This window comes from Trichosurus vulpecula, chromosome 3, assembly GCF_011100635.1.
Source record: "Trichosurus vulpecula isolate mTriVul1 chromosome 3, mTriVul1.pri, whole genome shotgun sequence".
NCBI classification, from domain to species: Eukaryota; Metazoa; Chordata; class Mammalia; order Diprotodontia; family Phalangeridae; genus Trichosurus; species Trichosurus vulpecula.
In genome coordinates, this window is record NC_050575.1 from 2,129,095 (window position 1) to 2,143,461 (window position 14,367).

Below are 14,367 nucleotides of genomic sequence, written 5' to 3' on the forward strand. Positions count from 1 at the left end.
GAAAATGGTTGAAAAGTTATGATATATAAACGTAATGGAATATTATTATGGAGAATAGATACTGAATACTGAAATTCAGAAATTTTTGCCAAGACTTGTATGAAATAACGTTGAGTAAAGAGTGCAGAACCAGGAAAAGAATCACATAATGAGTAACTATAACAACATAAATGAATGCAACGCTAAAAGTCAACAGGACTCAGATAAAATGCAATGACCAATATTGGTTCCACTACAGGTGCAAGATGTTATATACTGTGTTAAGTAATTGTCATTGGATAGCTTTGCTTAACTATGGGTGTTCAAATAAAAAAATATACATAAAAATAAAATATAGAAAATAGAAGGCACCATGAAGGCAGGATTAGAAAAGAATTATAGAAATTATTTAAATTTAGATCTAAATTTTAAAACAACATATAAATAAATACATCACAAAAGAACAGATGATTTCCCCATTTCATTTGTCTACCAAAAAAAAGTGTTGTTTTTTTTTTCAATTAAAGATATGCATAAGACTTCCAAAAACTAAGTTGGTAAGAGCCAACACATCTGCTCAGACTTTATTTTGGTAATGTATCAAAATGTTTATGAAAGAATAGCTAGCTCTTTGCTCAGCTTCCTTTTCAAAAAAACTGGTGATGCAGATAACAATTACAAAATTCTGTGGCTTCAAGAACTTTTTTTCATGCTGGACACACATTTTGAATCCTTTGGGTGAATGGCAGCATGATACAATAGAAACTCTGAGGGACTTGGCATCAGAGGACCTGAGTGTTTTGCTTCATTTTTGTTCTCAAAAGTACATTTTTCTAGTAGCCAATAAATTACACCATTGCACATAAGAATAAAACATTTTAGGACTACTCCGATTATAAGAATCTTACTTAATGAAGACTTCAAGGTAAAGGACATTCTTCTCAAAGAGTCAAACGCACAGCAAGGTAAAATGTGAGCTTTATAAGATTATCTTGTCAGCCCATACATAGCACGCCCAAAATTTGGTGCAAGAGCCAAAAGGTGATTTTATTAAAGAAAAGTTCTTTATGGATGTTGTCGATTTGGCACTGACTTTCAAAATGAAAATATGAAAAAAAAAATCTACCTGAGGAAAAGGATATAATCCTAGTATAATTCATCGGAAAGAGAAGAGTAGTTTCCGTAGGGAAGACTCTCTCTCTCTCTCTCTCTCTCTCTCTCTCTCTCTCTCTCTCTCGTGTGTGTGTGTGTGTGTGTGTGTGTGTGTGTGTGTGTGTGTATCTCTGAAAAGGGTAGTTTCCTGGAATCCTAGTGACTAAGGCGTCTCCACTCCTCTCCCTGGCTATTTAAATCTCTTTACTTCGGGGAAGGATGAAGGCCAGACCCCAGTACTGAAAAGAGAATGAATTGATTCTGTTTTCTTACTTTTCTTTCTTTTAGACTGAACTCCACACGCCCATTTATTAAGTACCTAGAAAGTATAAGTGCTTGCCAATACAAAGAAAAAACCAAAACTGATCCTTTTCTCTAGTTGCCAACATCCTATTGATGGATACAACATATGCACAGTAAAGACAACACAAGCTAATTTGAAGATACGGAACGCTCAGGAAATACGTACTGACGACTTCTGGTAGGAGGTGATGACTGAGACTTGAAGGAAGCTAGGGAGAAAAGGGAATGATCTGAAGTAGGTTTGGATGGCATGGAGAAAGGAGATGGAACACCGAGTCTAGTGAGGAGTCAGTAAGCTTCAACAAAGAATATGTGAAGGGAGCAACCATAAAGTAAGTCTAGTAAGTCCAGGTGAAAGGAGTCAGACTCTCTCAAGGCCAAGCTGATAAAATCTGTATCTCATTACACAAGCAGTAGAGCAACTGAAGATTTCTGAGTAAGACTGAAGCGGATGAGAAAATGTCATAAAGAAAACATCACACAGGCCGGTTTGGCCAGAACAGGGAGAGAGAGCGAGGCATGATGCGTTCTAAACGCCAGGCCTAAGACTTGCTATTTTATCCCAGAAGCCCAGAGGGAGTCTCTAGAGATTCCTCAGCAGGAGACGGAGAACTTCAGGGCACAGTCTAGAAATAACAGTCTGTCACCTCTGTGGAGAACGGCTCAGAGAGGGAAAAGACTGGAGTAGGGAGACTGCTATGATAGCACCACTAAGAGCTGATGAGACTTAAATTGACACAGGGACTGAAGTCAACTCCAACGGCAGCTACAGCTGGATGGAAAGCCAAACAGGGCAGGGAGGACAAGGCGGCCCACCTCATTGCGCATTAGAGGGACGGTGGAACGCTCTCTATCGCTGTCTCTGTGCAGCAGTGATTTTCTATTCAGTTGGGTAGGGCCTTGTGCAGCTATTCCATGACTCTACATTACTGGGAGTTCCCTGGACAAAATAAAAGTGAACTTAACTGAAAGTTAACTGAAAGTCATCATCCACATGTAGAGAACTCCCAATTATTCCCTTGAAATCCAGGTTGTAACTGAGGGACCTGAAATGGAAACCCGCTCTAATAACTACAACAGTAACATGAAAAAGGAAGGAGACAAGAAGATGCAGGGAAATACGTGCAGACGCAGACAGACCAGCAGCACAACTGTGAAGCCTTTCACCTTTACTCGAAATAGTTCAAAGAATCATATAACTTAACCAGAGGAAAAAGGTTTTACCAGAGACATGATACTGAGGCTTGTATAGCATTTTGAAAAGTCATTCCCTTTTCATGCACAAATGCAATCATACACCCAAGTGCCTACGCTACCACGGATATGATCTAACTATTTGCAAAATGGTACGACGTAGGCTGTGGTTCTGTCTCATACAGTAAAAGGCAATTTTTAAGGCACACTCTAATAGAGTGTGGAGAAGGGGAGAGGTGAGAAAAGGGGCCAAAATGAGCTGTGACGGGGAACAACAAACTTAAGATAGTAGAACTAATAACCAAAAACGTTTGGGTGGTGAAATTTGGGATGGAAAAATAAGCTCAAATACAGAAAAACACGTCCAAGTGACATACGCTGACTCGGTCAACTATGATGTAAAGCAAAACAAATTCCATTATTTGCAATGACAAGCACAGGAAGTGCTGTTTCTGTTACTCACATGCAGACCTGCTGCTCCTGACACTTAATCCAAGCACCAGGCCACGTCGCATGATGACACATTACGGAACTAAAACTGCTTTCTCTACTGCTTTAGGCACTATCATCCAGTGTATGAGGAATTAGGGAGCACTATGGTTGTACAATCAGTCTTTAGAAAGCCCTCTGTCACATGACCACCGCCATATAAGAGAAGCATTACTGAAGTATTCTTAAGGGAAGTACAAAAAAGAACTTGAAATTTCGTCAGTGGCCTGTCTTGGCTCTTCTTCAGAGCAGTGGCTGGGCACATAATGGACACTTCATAACTCATATTTAACATTAACTGCCAAAATTATACACTGAAATAGAAAACCAAAGTGTGTGTTTAGTATACGATGAATTCTGGTCAGCCTGATCATGTTCTTGGAAGCCAGGTTTAAAATTAATAATGTCAGTATTAATGTTTCCCACTAAATATTTTCATATTTTTTAATCTAGCTTAACATATTATTATCTCCTCTAATAATATGATTAGGGATCTAAATGTACAAGATACATATTTTAGAGCATCTGCTATATATGCATATATACACATATTGTCCTATGAAATATCAGCTTTTACCTTTTTTTAATACATTAATGCTACAAAATTACAACACGAATAAATAAACCGTAAAATACAGAAAATCTCTCTCTCGCTCATAAGGGATCCATCCTTTATTTTCCTATCTGCATATAAACTACTATCATTACAGAAGTATAGAATATTAGAGCAAGGATCACAGGATCAACTTATAACCGGAAGGGACCTCAGTGGTCTTCTAATCCATAGCCTAATTTAATAGACAGAAAAATGCGAGAAAGCATTAGCCCAATAACAAAATTAGACTAGGTTAAGACACATATTCACTTACTAGTTACTATACTAGTATTTCTGAGAGTGTGTCATTTCTATGCACTCTTCTGCACCACTGCTCAGTTCAGACAGAAACCATTTATATTTACATATGTACAAACTTAATAAAAACTATGACAACATCTGTGACACACGATAAATATTAAATTGCAATTAAAGATGCTCTACTATCTTATACAAATTACACACAAAGTAACCAGGCCCATTTTAAAACTTATCAGTTTTCTTTTCCCCTTGGAAAAAAAGCACATTGATGAAATGGCAAGTGGGAAAAACATGACTTACCTCAATTAGTTTGTTAGCATGTTCACGGAAAACTTGAGCGTACTCTTTCACTTCTTTCTCATTTCCGTTCTTTGCAGCCTCGATCAATACCAAAAGTGGCACGTTAGTTTCCAAGAACGAATCTGAAACGTGGTCCATGACAGCTTTGCGGAGCTAATAATTAAATTTCAAAAATTTAATTTTATTTCTGCCAGAAACTAAAGTGACTTTTTCTTAAAGTTTCTATCTAATAGAAACATCCAGTAGGCTTGACTGTACTAAAGAAAAATGAGGCTGTTCCTTTAAAACACGACTACTAAGGGCAGAATTTCAAAATGAATGTGGTGGAATCAACTACAGAAGCGAAAACCCATTTTAGAACAAACCTAAGTACTGTATTCGAATGATGACATTTCCCCAGGATGTGTCTGAGGCAAAGACAAAGAGCAGAAGTACAACGGCACACAAGGGTGAATGTTCATTAAACTGTGAGCTCCTGGAGGGCAGGCGCTTAATAAATTTTTCTTGACCGTCCTTAAGAAAAGATAGACGATAACTAAGGCTTTACTATTTAACTTCGGTGACACTTTAACAAAAGTAAACCGCAAATGAAAATGGGCCATTTTTCCAGTTTACGCAAACAGAACTTCCATAATGAAAGGCTACCTTCTATCACATTCTCCGACACAGCTTCATTAGGTGGAAATGGAAAAGACGTAGTGACAGTCTCTTCCAACTTGCTTTCTGGAGTCCTGTGCAATAGAATGGCACTCCAACCAGCACGAAAAGTGATTACTGTTACTCTATTGTTCCGTAATGGAGACAGCCTTCATTACTCGGCATAAATGACTACAAGGTAGTATTTCCAAGGCCACCACCAAAAACTCGAACAAGTATCATTCCAAAATAGCAGGTCATGTTTATATTAATCTTCTTTAATATAAACGAGCCAAGTTTTTGATCAAATGCTAAAGAAAAAGCAAGCAACTAATATCTCTGCCATTTAAGAGATTCTTCAGGGTCCTCTCACATGCTATTAAGTTACTTTAAAAGAATTCCATTCCCCACATCTGAAGTTGCTTCCTTTTCACATTGTGGCTAATTTTCTGTTAGTCCCAGTCTGACAGAATTAGCCTGGATCCTCATGGGGTTTGATTAGTCACTTAGAAACTCATTAGTGAAAAATGGTTTGAAAAGGTTTTTGTGGAGAACTAAAGGGTACTAGAAAATTACAGAATAGTTCTTGGGTGTGTGTGCATGTGCGTATGTCTGTATGCGTGTCTCATTTATGTAGACCCAGGTCTACTGGATAAGTTAGCAAGAAAGCCAGCTGCTCTTTCCCCTTCAGCGGAGAAGAAATGAACTGACCCATGATCAAAGTGACTTAGATATCCCACAGATATCTGTGGTAACAGCTTGGAAAATCATGGTAACAGCTTGGGTCCAATCTCTATCAATTCTGGGTTCCGAGCAAGATTTAAAAAAAGTAAATACAAAGAGGTATACTTTTTCTGAAATACTGGATTGGGGCTGGAAGTAAAGGCGAGGGCAAGGATATTTTCTGGACCATAATGCAAGAAACAGACCAATCACCCCAGGGATAGGGTAGCAGGTGGTAATACATTTACACTTATATTTTGCCCCTTTGCAATAACATTTTCTACACCAAATTCAGAGAAATTTATTAACCCACCAATCCCTGGTTGATATCAACAGAAGTTATGTTTTATATTAAAATCCATACTTTCCCAACTATAAAATTAGAAAGATCAACACTTAAAAAATAAATAATTTGACATTAATATTGACATCTTTCTCTAACATACCTGTCTTCGTAAATCCCTGGTCTTCTTTGTCATTTTGTCTATTGCAGAATTGAGGGCATCACTTCTTTCTTTACGTCCAGCCTGTAAAAGGAAAAAAAAACCCTATTAATGTTCTTTTGCATTTTACACAGAATGATGATATTAAATAGCCAATGATGACATAAACACAAAGCTGAAGAAATAATACAGTGTCTTTTAAATTAAAATTGGAAAAATTAGGGAAATCTCTAAGTTCACAACAAACATCTAGATCTGATATCTCCTTAGGCAGAACATCAGCTGATAATTGGATATCATGTGTTTTGTGAAAACATGAAAAGACAAAGACTGTGCTCAAGACTTGGCTTTAGAGGTCCAGTCACATTACCATCATCAGTGACCCTACTATCTTGGTCCTACAAATAAGAAAAAGGTGAGAGCTAATTTTGATGAACTCTAAGGTCTTACGTTTTTCAAGATATGATAGATGGCATTTGGCAATGAAACAAGGAATTTAAACGTAAGGAGTGCCATGAGTCAGGCAGGCAGTTAATAGTGTATAGTATGCAGCTAGAATATAAAAGCTTTGTAATATCACTTTGATCATGGTTTTAAAGTTCTAGAATAAGCTTAATGTAATTGTACTACAGAGACAAGAACACATTAGCCACTATTAAATAGAAAGTATGTAAATCATCATTTCTCTAGAGGATAAGCTGATTGAGCTGTGGCCAGGTATCATTCCAAGCAGAATAAAGACTTGGGTTTCAAAATAACTACAGAAGCAAGGAATGAGACAAAAGGCATTAATGTTAGTTAAAGATAACCATATTTAGGGATAAATCAAATAAGGCATTATATATCTCAGCCAATAAAGCAAAGAGGGAAAAATATCATTGCCATAAAATGCCGTTGCCTCCCAGAAATTTTACTTAGCTTTTAAAATTAACAATAAAACTTTACATAATGAGTATTTTAAATATTAATTTGTCATTCTGGTACAAAATTTCCAATTCATCAAATTAAAAAAGGCAAACTCTGCAATATATATCTACAATCCAGCAAAACAAATTTCCACATTAGTTATGTCTGAAAACATGTCTCTTTCTGCATCAAAAGTTCATCACTTCTCTATCATGAAGTTTTAATATTGTTTCATTTTAATTCTTTTCGACTAGTGGTTTGACATTGCACAAGTCAGAGCTCTAAAGTCTTTCAAACTTGTTTTTCTCTATGGTTTTCATTACATAAAATATTTTCGTAACTTGGATATCTGTCAGTTTATGAAGGTCTTCCCACTTTCCTCTGAAAATTTCTATTTTATAATTTCTCATGGCATAATAATATTACATCATTTTCATATGCCGCAATTTCTTTAGCCATTCCCTGATAGGATATGGCCTTAATCTCCAATTTTTAGCTACCGTGAGCTGCTATAAATATTTTCTACACACGGATCTTTTTTTTTTTTCATTTCTTTGGGATAAAGGCCAAGAAGTGATATAGCTAGGTCAAAGGATATGCAAGATATACTGAGTGTAGATCCAAATTGCATCCCAGAATGATAGACCAATTCATAGCTCCACCAAAAATGTACCTACAGCTCTTCCAACATTATCTTCTTTTACCAATCTTGCTGGTGTCATTGACAGGTATAAAGCAGAACCTCAGATTTGCATTACTTTGCAAATATCTTCCCAAGCACCCACTTCCCTTCTGATTTTTAGATTACATTTGTTTGTGAAAAGACTTTGTGGTTTTACATAATCAAAACTGTTGATTTTATCTTGGGTGAAACTTTTTTTAAATTATAAAATCTTTCCCTACCCATGGATCCAATAGATAATCTCTTCCTTCTTCTTCTAATTTGCTAATCATGTAACTTCATATCTAAATCATATACACAGTTGGTATGTGGTATGAAGGACAAATTTCTGGCAGACTGTTATCTAGTTCTTCCATTTCAAATAAGTACACAACGCATAAAATACCTGGGGATTGATCTCCCAAAGTATAGAGAACACTTGGATAGATACAATTACAAAGTGCTTCTTAAAGAAATAAAGAGCAACCTAGATAGCTAGAATAACATTCGGTGCTCATGGCTAGGCTGTGCCAAGTTAATTCAAATAACAATGCTATCACACCTTTAATGCAATAAATATAATTAACAAGGAGATACTTTATAAAATGATCTAAAAAATCATATGGAAAACCAGAAGGTCTAGAATATCAAGAGAAATGATGAAAAAGACAAAGGGAGAACAACACTTCCAGACCTTAAATTATGTTATAAAACAAGGGGTTATCAAAACCCAAACCCAAAGAATAGAAAGATAGATCAATGGAACCCACCAGACAAGCAAAATTCAGAAACAAGAAAATTTAATAACCCGGTGTTTGATAAAGCAGAAAACAAGTCACCTAGAGAAAAACTCCCTATAGGATAAAAACCTCTGGGAAAACTGGAAAGCAGTCCAGTAGAAAGGCTTAGACCAAAACCCTTACAGTACATTCTAAATCTATGCCACCTTAATACTAAAGAATACACTATTTAAAAAAATTAGAAGAGAAAAAGATTATATGCCACTTTCAGCTATGGATAAGAGATATTCTTAACCAGAGATAGAGCCAATTACAAAAGATAATAAAGATAACTTTGATTATTATATGAAACAAAAATTTCTGCACAGACAACATTAATGTACTTAAGAGAAGAAAGGAAGAAGTTGATTGGGAAACAATCTTTTTATCAAATTTCTCTGATAAGGGTTTGGTATCTAAGACAAAGGGAGAGAGAGGGAGGGAGAGGAAAAAAATGTACATATACACATATATATAATAGAAAAAGTCGACAGATACATACATATATATATATACATATAGATATATATATATATATAGATATAGATATGTACACACACACACACACACACACACTGACCCATCTGACTAATAATCATTCTCCAACCGATAGTCAAAGGATATGAACCGTAGAAAATATTCACAACAACCTGAAAAAATGTTCCAAATCAATAACAGTAAGAGAAATGCAAACCAAAACAACACTAAGGTTTCACCACACAACATGCAGGTTGGTAGAAATGGCATCCATCAGTGTGAGAAGGGTTGTAATAGGCATACATTGTTGGTACAGCTCTATTTTGGAAAGCAATTTAGAATTACACAGATAAAATGACCAAAATGTCCTTCAAACCAGAGACTCCGTTACTAGGTTTATTACCCCAAGGTATAAGCCTCAAAAAAAAAAAAAAAAAGTCCTCAAATGCTCCAAAAGATTTAAAGCAGCACTTTCTCTGACAGCTAAGAATTGGAAACAAAGTAGATGCCCATTAATTCGGAATTGGCTAAACAAATTGTGGTACATGAATGTAATGCAATGCTGCTTTGCTGTAAGAAATAATGTTACGCTGAATACTAGGAAGAGCTACATGAACTGATGCAAAATAAACAGTGTCAAGAAAAAAATCCACACCAAAAAATGAAAAGTAAATGCAGCAACATTATAAAAGATTCAGTGGAATCAAATGAAGAAATATGTTATGAGTTGTGCTAACTTATTTTCCTCTCTAAAAAAAAAATACTTTATGTTATATGGGATGGCTGTGGAGGTAGGAGGGAATACATAGGATACTAGGGTGATATAAGAAACAGAAAATATCAATAAAAACTTATTTTGGAAACAAAATACAGCAGCATGCCAATTCATCGATGGATGAAATCATCTCTCTGGATACTTTCCTGAACTTCATCATCTCCAGAAACTAATCATTCTTCAACTCAGTTCCTCCAAATCAATTCTGAAAATCGGAACTCCTTCCTCCAACTCCATTCCTTTCTCTGATTGGAGAGATTTGAGGGCGGACATTAGAAAGACCCTCTCATATAGTCCACCATTTAAGGAGGGGACCAGGGAATTAACCTTATTATTCCCTACTCAGCTACTTTCCTAAACTTCATAATATCCAGAAAGATGAAAACAACTCCGAAACCCTCACTTCCTCAGATCATTTTCCCAGCTTGGCTACAGGACTTCATCAGGCCCCCTTGCTAGGTAACATCCCTTCCCCTTGCTTTTCAGCTTCTTCTTTTTTCTTTTAACAGATAAGTCCAAACTTTATTTAAAACTACATTTTAAGTTTAAAGTTACTGAACCACAATGGAAAAATAAAAAGGAGAGCAGTGAAGCAAGCCTCAGATCTAGGGAGGTTTCCATCTCCAAAGTGCGACCTGCCTGAGCAGAAGAAGTGAGTGTTATCTATTCTAAAAGACAGTGGGTCAAAAACTAATTTACATTTTCATGCAGACGGAAACTAGTTTATTTAGTGTCTATGGAAGATATGAATTGGTGGAGGAAGGTAGGCAGCTGGAGATCTCTGGCATGCTTCCGGGCTGCAACCCTCTCAGGTTCTTTCAGGGGTCCTCAGCCAATTCTTCAGAGAGAGTCACAGCTAGTATTTCCTCATATAAACGGTTACTCTGTTCCTCTGCTGCCATTTTCTTCATTAGATCTGCCTTGGAATAAATGGTCAGCTTGAAGGGCAAGTCTTTCACTTTGACAGAGTCCTCTTCATCAGACTTTGGACTTAGATGACCAGATCCTGCTTCATAATCCTTCACCAGCATTGACAATTCAGTGTCAGGACTTCTGGCCACAGAGCTCTTGCAAGTTCCTGGAGCAGATTTTACTTGGGTGCTTCTGAGCAAGAGCTTCCACCTCAGGGATGGGTAAAGAAGGCTTCAGCTCTTCTGGGAGCCCCCCAAGGTCATTGTGGACTCCAGAGGGGGTGAGCCACTTAGGGACTGCTTACTGTCCAAGTCTTCAGGGTAGTAAGGCACTGCAGGAAGAGTCACTGGAGTCACCTTTCTGACTGGTTTGGCCATTAGGAGGTTCCCAGTTGGGTGGGATACCTTCTTTTTTCATGGGCTTCTCAAATTCACTTTCTTCTCTGTCACTTCGTTGTTAGTCTGAAGGGAAGTCTGGACATCCACAGCTTCCTTTTACGTGCTATCTCCACTCACTAGATTGTGAGGTCCTTGAGGACAGAGACTGCTTTACTCTCAAATCATTTAGAGACAGAAGTTCCCCTTAAAATTGCTTTACCTACGTCATTAAGTTTGGGCATCTCGTCTCACCACTGTCATTTTCTTTGATGAAAATTTCAATTTATTTTTTGATCTATAAGTTCTTTAGAATGTTACTTAGATTCCAGCTTTCAAATTTTTTAAGGGAATTTTATTGAATAATTTCTATTGCATTTTGATCAATAAATATATTTAGTTCTTCTGTTTTTCATTTTTTTAAAGTTCTTCATGCTCCAATACATGATCAATTTTTGTAAAGGTGCAGTAACCGTTTTTGTTTCATCAGAGATCTATTCCTTACTAACTTTCCTAATGTTCTATTTGAGTCCTTAGCTTGTTGTACTGTTTATCTTTTGGTGGATTTGTCTATATCTGAAAAGGGTATATTAAGGTCCCCAGCTATTAAGTTTTAGGATCTCTGTCTCCCTCTAACTTTTCATTTAAATGTTTGGATGCTATCATATTAAGTGCTGATATTGATTCATTATCTGTGATTCCTTTTGGCATAATGTAATTCCCCTGATTACCTCTTTATATCCTTCCAATATAAGTTCAGTTGCAGCATAATAAATTTTGCTCCAGTATATTTTAACTCTTTGTGAGTATTTTCTACAAATACATCTTAGGCTTCTGTTTTCTAATAGATTCTGTGAGCTTCAGGGAGTTTACTTTATAAATGACACGGCCCGTTTCCTCTTTCTTACAACCCTTCTCCTTATCTTGCTCCTGATCCAAAGATTTCCTTTCTTTTTTCCCTTTTAATTCTCTTTTCATATTCCTTCCTCCAACATATAAGATTTTATTTATGAAAATTCCCTTACCCTGTTCTCTCCCTTCCAACACTAAGCTTCAACTTCCCAGTCTTCTGTAAAGCATCCCATTACCCCCTTCCCCAAGACTGTAAGCTCCTTCAAGGCAGAAGCTGTCTCTGTATCCACACTGCCTTTCCCATATTAATTCCCAACTAACATCTCCTAAATGAAGAAGACAATCTTTAAAGTGGTCATGAGGAGCCCTTCCAATGTTATTCTCTTAAAGGAGACTTTGATTTCATATATATCTACTGCGTGACCAAGTTTATATCCAAGTTTCGGCTTCTGTAAAATGGGCTTAACTCTTGCGCAGTTTGCATCTACGCCAAAGGGTTGTTGTGGAGATTGTACTTGTGGTTTGTAAATTGGACAATGAAACTTGTTCATCAATCTTAAATGCAAAATTAATAAATAAGGCATCAGGATAACTATAAACATGTCCTAAATCATGCTGATGACTATTAAGGGCCTTCTATGTGCTAAAAACCTCACACACCGGAACCCACACAGGAAACTAAGAGGCAATGGCCTTGCCTTCTAGATTATCACTTAAAGCATGTGTATTTCATTATATGACTTTCTGGATAACAATGTTCCTCAATTCCAATAAAGTTATTTCTTCCAACTGAAAATTTCTATCCAGAAATTCAAACTATGAGGAAACTGCAACCTAGGCATTTATCAGCAATATTCCTATGAATTACAGTCGCATAATAAGATACAACCCACACCATGAATCTGTTAATTCTTGTCTTACTCAAAGCACCCTAAAAATCAATTTGTCTTTCTTGTTACCATGGGAAATAAAGGTTTATGCCTCATTAATCAGGAGGGGGGCAATTCTGCAGCAGTTATTTACTGAAACTTTTATATTATATCAGACAGATTGCTTTTTAAATTGAAGTCTCACCACTTATAAAAATGAAGACCAAATGTCAAATTTGGGGTTGATTCATTTAATAAATTACCCTGCAACCAACACGCCTTAAACTGATCTCAGATGAAAGCCCAAAGAGGAAAGGAGGGTGGGGGTTTCTGTGAATGGACTGAATATAAAACTGCAGTCCCTTTATTATTATGTACTTGTTTTAGGGGCAAATTCAAGTTACTAAATGTGTAACATTTAGAGATATTCTACAATAAATGATCAGCATTCGAAGTAGCAAGGCCCATTTTATAACACACAAATGTGATCTTTTTAAAGAAAGGCAGATTCTGGCTTGATATTAGTGACCTTATCATTACTGAAGGCCTTCAAAGGATGGATCACTACTTGTTGTAGATGTTAGAGAACTCCTGCTCCGCTGCAATCTCAGCTAGTGGTCACTCTTTCCCAAATCAACTGGAAGTTTCATTCCACTGATCAAGGAGGCAGGAAGCATATTTGAAATGTATTCAAGCTCAGAAGTTTCTCTTTATAGAGGACCCTGACAACTGGCGCACCCATACCAAGTTTCTTCACAGGAATCAAATTGGGCTGGGAAACAAGAAATCATGTTCAATGTTCAATTCACAATGCTAAGCCTCCAAAAATCCGTGATTACTCAGAGTTTGGGAAGGGGAGGGAACAGATTGAGTGATGGCTAAAATTATTCTTATTAATACACACAAAATACTAATACAAAACAGATTTACATAAATTCTGGGATGATGATAAATGGAATGTTTTTTTTAAATACACGTACCCATCACTGTATTATAGACCAGGGGGAAAAATATGAGGAAAATGATGCAAAATAGGACTAGCATAATTAGGAAAACATACAGTGACTATAACTATGATAATAAGAAGCAAAACAAACAAACAAACCAAAACCAAATACAGATAGAAGAGCCCAGAAGAGGTGACAAAGCAAACCTCAGTTCGACTGTATCGTCAGTTTAGGACATAAAAAGATTTGGAAATTCTGAGAAAAGAGGAGGGTTACAATAGGGCATCTAGCTCAATCCCTCCACTTTACAAAGGAATAAACTTCAGGGTGGGAGTTGGGATTTGAATCTAAGCCTCTTGGTTATTAAGTCTGGCCCATTTTCCCTCATAAAGCTGACTGCCAGGAAAAGGGTCTCAAACCAGGCCTAAAACAGCCTTACTACATACGAATCCCCCCCATGCTCCCGCCAGTCAAACTGAACTGACTGCTGTCCCTGACACGTCTCTGCTTTCACAAGATCGGAGCTTTAGATTATCCAACTCTCTCCATTCTACAATAGAGGAAACTTGAGACAAAGAGGTTAAAAAACTTACTGAAAGGTCAAGTGGGTGGTGGTGGTGGTGGTAACAGCTAACATTGATACAGCACCTAAAATGTCCCAGACATTGGGCTAAGCATTTAAAAAACAGGGAACTGAGAGGCAGAGATGAAGCGGCGTGCCCAGAGTCACCCAGCTGCCT

General features: G+C 36.9%; 1 protein-coding gene across 1 annotated transcript in view; it reads right to left on the reverse strand.

The window, feature by feature from the left end:
- The window catches only part of CTNNA1 (catenin alpha 1), a 150,666-nt gene that overhangs the window by 39,337 nt on the left and 96,962 nt on the right, over positions 1-14,367 (reverse strand). The window contains exons 8-9 of the mRNA XM_036751775.1: positions 6,079-6,159; positions 4,274-4,426 (exon numbers count right to left, since the gene is read on the reverse strand). Of these exons, the coding sequence (XP_036607670.1) occupies positions 4,274-4,426; positions 6,079-6,159 (234 nt within the window). The remainder of the gene's footprint in view (positions 1-4,273; positions 4,427-6,078; positions 6,160-14,367) is intronic.